Source organism: Octodon degus, unplaced genomic scaffold (assembly GCF_000260255.1).
Source record: "Octodon degus isolate 3935 unplaced genomic scaffold, OctDeg1.0 scaffold00047, whole genome shotgun sequence".
NCBI classification, from domain to species: domain Eukaryota; kingdom Metazoa; phylum Chordata; class Mammalia; order Rodentia; family Octodontidae; genus Octodon; species Octodon degus.
The window spans coordinates 12,842,296-12,853,434 of NW_004524623.1; the positions used below are offsets into that span (position 1 = coordinate 12,842,296).

General features: G+C 45.1%; 1 protein-coding gene across 1 annotated transcript in view; it reads right to left on the minus strand.

The window, feature by feature from the left end:
• Nucleotides 1-366: 366 nt before the first annotated feature.
• Ipo8 (importin 8) overlaps nucleotides 367-11,139 on the minus strand; it is a 96,619-nt gene continuing 85,846 nt past the window's right edge. Inside the window, exons 22-25 of the mRNA XM_004632177.2 lie at nucleotides 8,946-9,151; nucleotides 6,161-6,364; nucleotides 3,648-3,764; nucleotides 367-2,240 (exon numbers count right to left, since the gene is read on the minus strand). Of these exons, the coding sequence (XP_004632234.1) occupies nucleotides 2,143-2,240; nucleotides 3,648-3,764; nucleotides 6,161-6,364; nucleotides 8,946-9,151 (625 nt within the window). The 3' untranslated portion in view covers nucleotides 367-2,142. The remainder of the gene's footprint in view (nucleotides 2,241-3,647; nucleotides 3,765-6,160; nucleotides 6,365-8,945; nucleotides 9,152-11,139) is intronic.

Below are 11,139 nucleotides of genomic sequence, written 5' to 3' on the forward strand. Positions count from 1 at the left end.
GATCAGGAATCCAGAGGCTGGAGCTTTCCCACCAGCACTCTCAGGCACTGCTCTTACACAGTCATTAGGCATCAGCTCCATGCCAGTCACCTGCCCCTCTGGCGATGCGTGACTGCAGCTGGGCGGCCTGTGATTGCCGGAGTCTCTGTCACCTCTGGGTCCCTGGTCAGTGGCGGGTCCCTCAGGGCGGGTCCCAGGAGTCCGAACACTCCCATAGCGCAGGCTCTGCAAGCCCTGGTCAGCTCAGACAAAGCCCCGTGGCCTCACAGGGAAAGCCGCCTGGACCCCACCCGCAGAGGCCAGCACCGCCCAAGCCACCTGCACCTCCCAGAGAACGCCGAACAGAGAAGAGCTGGGAAGCCTGGCGATCAGTTCGCACTTTATTTTACAGTACATTCATGTAAGCTCCTGCGTTTCCAAGGTCACCAGGTCACATTCAGGTTAGCACTGCTGGCAGCAACTCACACAGCTCCTCTGGCCTAACAACACGATGATGCACATCAGCACTTCCCTTTACACTGCAGAAGACAGTGTGTCGCAAAATAGATCTCTAAAATCACATGTCTTGTACCATCCAGTGTGAAGGCATTGTACACATGTTAAAATTAAACCATGTCCGGCACGGAGAGTTCCAGAACCCTCCAACCCCTGCCCGATGCTGCCTTCTAGTGCAGGGGGAGGGCTCAGCTCTCGGCTCCAGCACCCTCCTCAGCAGAGGGGCAAAGCAGAAGCTCATTTAGCCTCTAAACTCATGGCTTTTCAGGCTACTTCTATAAAAATCATTTAAATAACCTAAAATTTTAAACAGTTAATGTGAATAGGGGATGGCAATGGAGGGAGCACCTGGGAAAACTTCTCCCAGTCACAGACGGAAAATTTGACCTGCAGACATTCCACAAGAAAAAGGAAAATGTATCACACTCTGTAATATGCTAAGTTCTCAAGCCATATATCACTGCACTCAATGAAAACACAGCGATCCATGTTCTAGACTAATAATTCAGGAAAACCTTCCATCTGCAGATTTTCTGTAGGTAGGTCATCTTATATCAAGCATGAAGATGACCAACACACTCAATGCTTAGAAAATTTAAGAAGCCAAACTGAGCTGTAATAACAACAAAAACAAATTAAGAAAAAAATTCAGATGTGTGAGAAAGCAAAAAATTAGATTTGTTTGGCTCTTTTGTTAAAGAAAAAAAGAATGCCACTATAAAATGCTTTGGACCCTGGCCCAGCATGGCTGGAATGAGTTACCGAAACTGGGCGCCCTGTTTAGAACCCGACGCACATGCAGCGCCTTCCGCCAGCAGCATGGTGGGCGCTTTTGGCCTGACGATCAATTCCTGGCGTAAGCAGGATTCCCAGTCCGCTCAGCCTTGCTGTTAACACAGGGAGCGGCGAGGCCCTGCCTCACGCTGCCAGGCCCCTGAGACTCCTGGACTTACACCTTCCAGGTGAGAAAGGAAACTGATACGCATACTTGATTCTGAAAGACATACCACCCCTTTCACGGTAGAAAAATACGGTGGGAGAGAGAGTAAGACACTTCTTTAAAAAGCCACAGAATGTCTTATGAAAAACCAGAGCCAGTGCATATTTTACAACCCCTGAAGATAGCCCCTGTGGCAGGGCAGCGGGCAGGCAGGTGAAGGGGGCAGTGGTGGTTTGGAATCCAGAGTGCCCTGCGGCTAACTGCCTAACAGCAAATTCACAGAGTAAAATGCTGAGTAAGTCAACATGTAACCAAGGTTTACATCATATCTAGAAATATGTTTTATGCTTTAAAAAAATCGCAATGCACTCCAAAAAATGTTTCTGATAATTCATGTACAACAGAAGGCACTGTTACCGCATAAATCTATTGATTCTGCATGGCAAAAACCTGAGACGTGCAAGTTGATTCGATCCTCTGAACCCCCGCGGCTTCCACCTGTGGAACAGACGGCGTCCTTTGCAATGCTCAGGCTCTACAGGAGCTGCTGGAGAAGGGATCGCGGGGCAGGAAGGGCCTCAGGACAGGAGTGGGCAAGAGTGTGCCAGGTGCTGGAGGTGAGGTGGGCAGGAGGCCTCAGCTCCCCCAGCTCACACCCTGTGAGACCACACATGTCGGTGACACGGGGTCAGCAGATGTCCCTCGCTTCAGTTGTTGCTGGGCACGGTCCCAAAGTTAAACGCAGAGAGAACGCCTTTGTTTTCAAATGTGTAGCCACCCTGCTGTTCAATCTTCTTCTTCGCCTCTAGTGTTCATAAAAACACACACATTAAAAAAATATTTAGGATGACAAGATTAGAAACCATCTGAGGTCCTTTCTATAGCAGTGGTGGCCACACGGCAAGCACGACATGGCCCCACTTTTGATCATCCAAAGCTCTGAAAGGTTTACTGTCACTGTCACACTTAGACCTGTGAAGAAAGGTGACTCCTAGGATTAGCTTCTCCACCAAAGTGAATGTCGGCCTATAACAGACCCATGTCAACAGGTGGCAATGTTTACTGCCACAGGAAAACTGCTTAAAATGAATGAAATAAAAACAAAGTACAAGGTTGCCCGTCAGTAGCTTCCGTCTCTATGCATGAAAGGGCACCCCAACATCTCACAGACAATCCAAAGGGCTGATTCTCCGCGTAAGAACCAGGGGTCTAAACTCTAGAAATCTACAGTTCACCTTCCCTACTAACATTTTTTTTTGCAAAATCTTTTCCACTATAATCCAGGAGTGACTAGGAATAATCTCAACATAAAATAATTCATCCAACTTAAAGCTGAAAATCAATAGTAGTTATGAACACATTAAGCCTAACAAAGAGAAACAGAGAGCATGTTCTGATTTAGCTCCTAAATGTCCCTGAAGGTCCCAGGACTCAGCCTGGTCACCAGCCTGGGACTGGAGGTGGCAGAGGGCTCAGGAAGTGGGTGTGAGGAGGAAGTCAGCCTTGAGGCTGTACCTTGAAGGGGACACTGGGTGCCGGCCCCTCTTCCCTTCCTCTCTGCTCCCCAGCAGCTTTGAGAGAAGCAGGGTTCCTGTGCCACACACACTACCTCATCACATCAGCTGCTGGTACCAGGCAACAGGGCCTGGGGATGTGGCCTCAAACACTGAGCCAACATGCCCTGCTCCCCTGTCTTAGAAGCTGATTTTCTCAGGGATTTTGCCAACAGAAAGCTGACTGGCACACCATTTCACTGGTAGGAGTATAAGCTCCTTATAAGAATTAAAGAAGCACAGGTTTTTGTAGAGCTAAAGAATGATGATGGAGCCAAGGACACAGCTCAGCTCATAAGCACCTGCCTGGCAAGCATAAGCACAAGGTCCTAAGTTCAACCCCCAGTACCAAAAAAAACAAGGGAATGATGATGATGGTTTAGTGATAGTTAAAAACAACTATCTAACAATGACAGCTTTTCATCATCATGAAAGGCTGGACTCTAAAACTTCTGTTGTTTTTGAACTAGGGTCCCACTATGTAACCTATGCTGGTCTTGAACTTGCAAAGATTCTCCTGCTTCAGCCTCCTGAGTGCTGCGATTACAGGCATGTGCCATCATGCCCCACCTCTAAGGACTTAAAAATACCATTTTAGTGCTACCTGGCACATCAGAGAAGGCTGACCCCCAGCACTACGCCACACACGCGCCACTGACCTGCCACTGTCCTGCGGTGCTCTGCCAACGTGTACACCTCCTGCAGCATCCTCTTCTGGTCGTCACTCAAGGGGGCTGTCAGCTGCTGGTACCAGGCAACATCTCGACTCTGCACATCTGTGGGGTTTCAGGGGGGGTTCAGGAGGACAGGAGGGAGAAGACACACAAACACGACTGTCACCTCAGAGAAGCACATGGCCCAATCAAGGACTACAAGCAATGATGGACGAAGAGGTACTTCTGTGTGCCCAATGACAACCTGACTGCGTGGACATCGGAGGTCAGCAGGCCCTGCTGAGCGGCACTCCGTGCAATCTTCCACCTCCTCAACTTCTATGGAGCTCGCTACTTAGGGGTGTTCCCTGACTCCTGGTCTTAGGCATCACCCATAGCCCATGTCACCATCTTCCCATGGAGCTTACACCCTCCTGCAGGCCAGCACTGTTCCTACACCAGGACTCACTCTGTGCTTTCAGGCTGCAGCTTCCCTTAACCTCCTGGGCCTTTTCACATCAGCAGCTCCCCTCAAATGCAACACAACTGAAAACACATTTCACTTTTCCATTCCAACCCCTCCTTTTGTCCCCATTTCCATCACCATTTCCATTAGTCTCCCAGATGACCACTGCAGACCCTTAGCCCTTTAGCAAGTGTATGTGTAATCCCAGCAATCTGGGAGGCAGAGACAGGAAGATCTGAGCTTGAGCCCAGCCTGAAGCAACTTAACAAGACCCCGTCTCAAAATCAGAAGTGAAAAAGGGCTGGAGATGTAGCTTAGTGCAAAGGCCCAAGGCCCTGGGTTCAATCGCAGGTACTTGAGAAGAAAAACCACCACCTTCAAGCCTTTGACTCTTTGACATAAAATCCCACCCTCCAGCCCTGGCCCTACCACTTTTTTAGCATATGTACTGCAACCCTATCACTCGTAAATTAACAACCGCATAATGCTGGGTCCCCACATTCAGACTCCTCCACTCACCTGCAAGGCATCGCCTGATAACTCCTCCAGGGCAAACGACCACGTCCAGGTCAGCTCCCCACAGGACACACTCAGTCACACTCCCTGGCATGGCAAAGACTGCTACCATGAGCTCTGCCTTCCCTCATGGGTACCAAGTGCACTCCACGTACCCCTGCACAACGCGTGTTGTGCAGCAGCCCTGCATGTCCCCCTTGGTACTTACACTTACTTCTTCCACTGTCCTCGTGCTGTGACCATCACTCCCTGCACTCTCTGCCTCTAGGTCCTGCTAACTTTCAATGAAAGCACAGGGGTATTGTATCCCCATTACTGTTATTTGTGGCAACAATGAATAATGTCAGTGTATTACACAGCATTGCCTTGTTAATAAAAATGTATGCAAAACTGCTCACCTTGTTCAAAAGACATAAACATTAAGTGGATGCTTTCATTATTTATTTGACTAATAATTTTCTAAATATTTTCATTGGTTCATTATTATTCTGTAAAGTTCCTATTTACATCTTCCATTTGTACATTAGTTTACCTAGCTTATTCATCTCTAGAGGGCCTTTGCATATTGCTTTTTTATTTTTTATTTATTTATTTATTTTTTGCAGTACTGGGGATTGAACTCAGGACCCTGCGCTTGCCAGACAGGCACTTATTCTACTGAGCTACCTTCCCAGCCCTGCTTTTTGATTTCTGAGCCAGGGTCTCGCTATGTAGTTCAGGCTGCCCTTGAACTCACTTTGGAGCCCAGGCTGGTCTCGGACTCACAGTGATCCTTTGGCCTCAGCCTCCCAAGTGCTGGGACTCCATGTGTGCTCATCACATCCAGCCGATACTGCACATTCTAAGCCTGTGATACATGTGAAAATATTTTCTCCCAATTTCTAATGAGTGCTCTATAGTTACAGTGGCTTCTGCTCTACAAAATTGGCAAACTGCTTACATAGTAAAGAGCCACTCCTGGAAGGCAAGTGGATCTGTTCCTTTCCATGGGGACTGCAAATGACTACTCAGTGTGTGAGCACCACTCTTAAGTACACTGTGCCTGCAGAAGTCCCTTCTCTGGGACAATGCCTGCCCCACTTACGCCAAGAGGAGGACGCTACCCGCAGAGACTCCTGCAATTCTCCTGTGAGGATAAGCTACAAGCTCACCCCGCCACATACTTCACAACAATGCAAGCTGCTAGGGCTGGCTGATGAGGGCTTCGGTACGCTAATCTCTTGTTTTGCATATGTTTAGATATTTCTGTAATAAAAATGTATTTTTATTTATTTATTTTTTTTCTCTGTGTGTGTGTGTGGCCAGCTCAGCCCACCAGGGGGCGGGGCTGGCTGGCATGTGGTGATGGGGGATTGAACCAAGGTCCCTGTGCTTTGCTAAGCTTGCTCTAAGTAGGTGCTTTAGACCACTGAGCCATTTCGCCAGCCCCTAAAAATGTATTTTTAAAAGAGTCTGGACCAATTTGGGGGCAGATCCAAAACAACTTCTACCATGAAGAAAGTTCAGAAAAACTATCTCAAGATGCACAAAGACGTACTCAGCAGAGCCTGTGTAAAAAACTGATATTCATCCACGCTGTCGTCAAGGTCGAGCGGCGTGCTGAAGCCCTCCAGGGCTGTCTCCTCCAGCACCTCCTCATCCCAGTCCTCGTCCTCGTCCTCCTCCTCCTCGCCTCTCCTGTTATTTGACTGCATGGCTTGAGCGCTCACATTGGTCTCCTCCTCATCACTGGAAATCTCCTCTGTGAAGCCATTCATCATTTAAAAGGAGTTAAACATATAAGGGCATAAGATTCCATAAAGAAAAGCAAAGATTACAAGTCATGCTAGCAATGGATATTTTACCATATCATCTTACCTGGAATTACAGAAATAAACTTTATTGTAGTTTGCCAAATTGAAAATGCCTTCACCCTCTTTAAAAACAACTTCCCAAAACCTGTAGTCCTGCTGAGCATCATTACCGTTAGGCTATGGCTGCGCTCTTAACGTAAGACTACTACTCAAATGCAGATTTCCTATAATTTTTTTTTCTGTATTTTAAGGAAGGGTCTACAGGGTGTACAGGGCCTCACTACTAGGTTGGACTTGTAATCATCTGCCTGTTTATAGCCTCCCAAGCACTGGGATTACAGGCACACACCACCGTGCCCAGTCTCAATTGCTGTCTCAGCACGCCCCAGGGGCAGGGCCAGCATGGCAGGCTCAGGGATCAAATCCCTGGCCCCTATACATGCTTGCAGGCACTTTAATCCACTGAGCTATTTGGCCAGCCCCATAATTTCTTTTTATTAAAAAAATAAAATTTAAAAAAAAAAAAAAGATAAAATTAAATTTTAAAAAAATAAATTTAAAAAAAAGACAAAATGATTTTGCAGTCTGTGCACACATCTTAAAGTCTCCTGATTAAGCAGAATATGAACTATTCAGAAATACTCAGATGAGGAGGTCATTTCTGTCACAAAAATAACAAAGATATAAAAATATAAAGAAAAATAAAGAAGCAGCTACACATGACTCAGAAAAATGAAAAACCAAATTCCATATCCCCTATTTTCAGGACTAATCTGTTCAGTCAGAGACACACTGTAGCTCAAAGTCCGTGATCAGAAGGCAGTAAATGCAGAACATCAACCTAAGAAGGAAGCCCTGGAGGAAATCCAAACCAGGCAACATCAATCTAATCGCGGTTCCACAGACATGCTGCACTGAAGCCACTGGATGAAACACAGTTAGTTTTAGGGATAAGGCAAGAAACCACCATTTTGGACCAAAAGTGGGGGGGGGGTGCCACATCAAAGGTATGATTACAAAAGCAGTAAGAAATAATATTTGTAGGGGTTGGGGAGATGGCTCAGTAGAATAAGTGCTTCCCTCGCAAGCACAAGGGCCTGAGTTCAATCCCCAGTTCAGCCAAAAGAAAGAAAAAAAGAAACAGTATTTGCTAGGTAGTCATTCCACACTTTAGTAGGAAATTCAGCAACCCAGACTGGGGGTCATTACTAGAAATTCCACCTTCAAGTCATTAGTTAGAAGCTAACAAGTAGTTAGGAAAGCAAGAAATAAGAAAAGCAAAAAAAAAAAAAAAAGAACTCTACAATTATTGGCATACGCTTAGTTCCTGACACATAAAACAAACATCTAGAAAGAAGTATTACTTCAAAAGACCTACTTTGAATTCAGAAAAATCAGAAGGTGTTTTATATTTGGAGTGGGAGAAAGGTAGTTTAACACTCTGGTACATGAACCCGAGTTCATGAACCAATTAAGTGACAAGTATTTTCAATCTATACTTGCTAAAATCACAAAAATTAGCATAAGAAATAACAGAGCTCTATGTTTCTCTAGATGAATTGTGTTCTTGGCAAAAACAAAAAGAAAGAAAGAAAGAAAGAAAGAAAGAAAGAAAGAAAGAAAGAAAGAAGAAAGAAAGAAAGAAAGAAAGAAAGAAAGAAAGAAAGAAGGAAAGAATTGTTAAACAGAAGAGAAAAAAACTACCAAGAGGCGGAGTGTGCCGCTCCCCAGCCCCCGCACAACGCTGCCTAAGCTCATCCTTCCAGAATGGTCCGACAGGCTTGGCATCAACAATCTCTCAAGTGAGCAAATCATCTCAATATGCTGCCCTCTGAATTCACATTTAAAGTCCTTGCAGTATATGAAGATCAACCACATATGTACCTTTTGTTTTGCTTTTAATCATACAGTCTCTACCGATGCGTTGCCATGAGCTTCTTTATTAGTATTAGTATTAGTTTATTAGTATTAGTATTAGTTCATTTATATCAAGGCTGTTGCCTTAAATCTACTAGCACCAATAAGAAAATGAAACAGGCTGGGCAGGGTAGTGCATGCCTGTAACCCCAGCACTCAGGACGCTGAGGCAGGAGGATTACCATAAATTCCAGGTCAGGGCTACACAGTGAGTTCAAGGACAGCTTGAGCCTATACAGTGAGAGCCTGACTCAAAAAACAAAACAAATAAACAACAAAAAAATACACAAAAAAAGGAAACAACAGCTTCCTAATCTACAGTCAAGACCATTTGCTTCTGTTACAAACATATTTCCCAACCTCTAACAACTATCCATTAGGCTCCACTTAAAAACCATGGGCAGTTTTAAGTGTCACACGATACAAAAAGCTGAATTTATCCCCTTGAGATGACCAATTACAAGTAACAAACCCCACAATATCTGTTACACGTGCAGCAGACCCATGAATGTAAATTTCCTTAATGACTCCCACAAACTGCAATTCAAACAGAATGCAAGCTCAACTCAAAATCAATTCCAACACGCATTATAATTAGCAAGCCTTATTTACCATTTTCTTCCATATCCGCTTTCTCTGCTTTTGAACAGCTGTCCCGGTGTATGAGTTGCCTAGTCGCACAGACCTGCTTTAGGCCAAGGAAAAGGAAAAGGATCGAGGGCACGATCTGCCCCACCACAGCTTCTACCGCAGGAGGCCGGTTCTGCAGTTCCAGAAGGATACTCAGTCCTATTATACACATCTTCCGGTCGTGATGCCTGTAAAGAGCGAAGAAACAACTGCAGACACGAAAAGTACAATAAAAGACAACATCCACAGAAACTACAAAAGGAAATGTCCCAGGTATACTCTAAAGATTCATCAGAATTATGTAGAAAGAGCCCCAATTTTGTACTGCACAAAGTGCTATATAAGTCATATTTTATAAACCAATTATTACCATCAAAGGCCTACGGGAATCCGAAATTATTACGATGACTCGCTGTAATATCAATTTGTGATTCATGCAAAGGTGCTAAACGCTGGCATAATGAATGCTGTTAAAGCAGAAACATCTGCATCTGACAGCATAAAACTCCTATACAGCAGAGAAAAAATGAAGTTCCCCAGGCCCTCCATCATGACCCTGGTCCTCCAGGTCTCTTGGTACATCTACGTTGCACTACCCCAGGTGCCCAGAGCCCGCTCCCAAACCTCGCATCCAGGGCACTGAGCCCGATGGCTAGCAGTGACTAGCAGCACCCTCTGCGACACCACCAATTCTAAAGGAAAACTGGCCAATGTTACAGTAGACATTTTTCTTTCAAGTGCTTCTTGAAAGTGTTACAAGCTAAAGCTACTAAAAGACTACATTAGTATGACACTCTTAAAAGAAAAACTCACTTTCCATGACTCATTTAAAATGAGACTGAAAGCTCCGGGGAGATGGCTCAGTGGAATAAGCGCTTCCCTGGCAAGCGCAAGGGCCTCAGTTCAATCCCCAGGTCCACAAAAAAAATTAAAAAATAAAATGAGACTGGAAGGAGCCAGGGAAATGGCTCAGTAGAATAAGCGCTTGCCTGGCAAGCGCAAGGGCCTGAGTTCAATCCCCGGTACCGCCAAAAATAAATAAATAAATAAATAAATAAATAAGCCTGGAACAAACCAATGCGTGTAACATGAGCTCCTACTATTCTTCATTATCCATGTTGCCTGTTCATGTCACTAATGCCCACAACCTATACTTGGCCTGAAGGTTTCTCACTCGTGCAGTCCCTCACTGGTACTACACACAAGGCGCACCAGGGAGAGGGCTCTTCAGCTGGCCTCTACGGAATACAGAGGCACTACCCAAGGATGGGCCGTCCACGCTACAGCTAAGACAGACAGCCTTTTTATCTCTGAAAAGCTGCTTGCCAAAACAGAAAAACACATACAAATACCAACATAACTGCAGGAATAAATCTCTACACCTTTGTCAGAGGTAACTTTTAGCATAATTTCTTTTAGAAGTGTGTTCTTCTCTTCAAAGTTTGAGCAAATTTTAACAGAGCATAAATACTAGTGTCATGGCTTTTGACCCAAAAGCCTCCTTTGCTGATTGACAGGTGGGGCTTTTCAGAGGTATCTGGCCTAGGGCCTTTGCTAGCTTTCAGTGACAACAAAGAGCCGCCTTCGGCACGTGTAAGAGCTCTGCCTCCACTGATCCAGGGCCTGTAATGCTGCCCCTCTACACACTGTGAGCTAACCCTTCCTTGTTAACTATGGGTGTCAGGGATTTTGTCTCAGCAACAAAAAAAGTAACTAAGACAACTATTCCCCTAAAACAGACAGAAACTAGTTCCAGTCCAGGTGCAGCGTGGATGACAGGATACTTTAGTTGGAAGACCAAAAAACTCCACCAAGAAGCTATTAGAATTAATACAGAAATTCAGTAGCATAGCAGGTTATAAAGTCAATACTCAAAAGTCAATAGCATTCCTCTACACAGACAACAAACACACTGAGAGGGAAATTATAGAAACAATACCTTTTACAATGGCACCAAGGAAAATGAAATACTTTGGAATTCATCTAACTAAAGAAGTCAAAGTAGGGCCGGGAGATGGCTCAGTGGAATATGCGCTTCCCTGGCAAGCACAAGGGCCTGAGTTCAATCCCCGGTTCCGCAAAAAAAAAAAAGAAGTCAAAGATCTTTTCAAGGAAAATTACAGTACTCTGAAAAAAGAGATCGTAGAGGATTTCAGAAAATGGAAAGATATTCCAT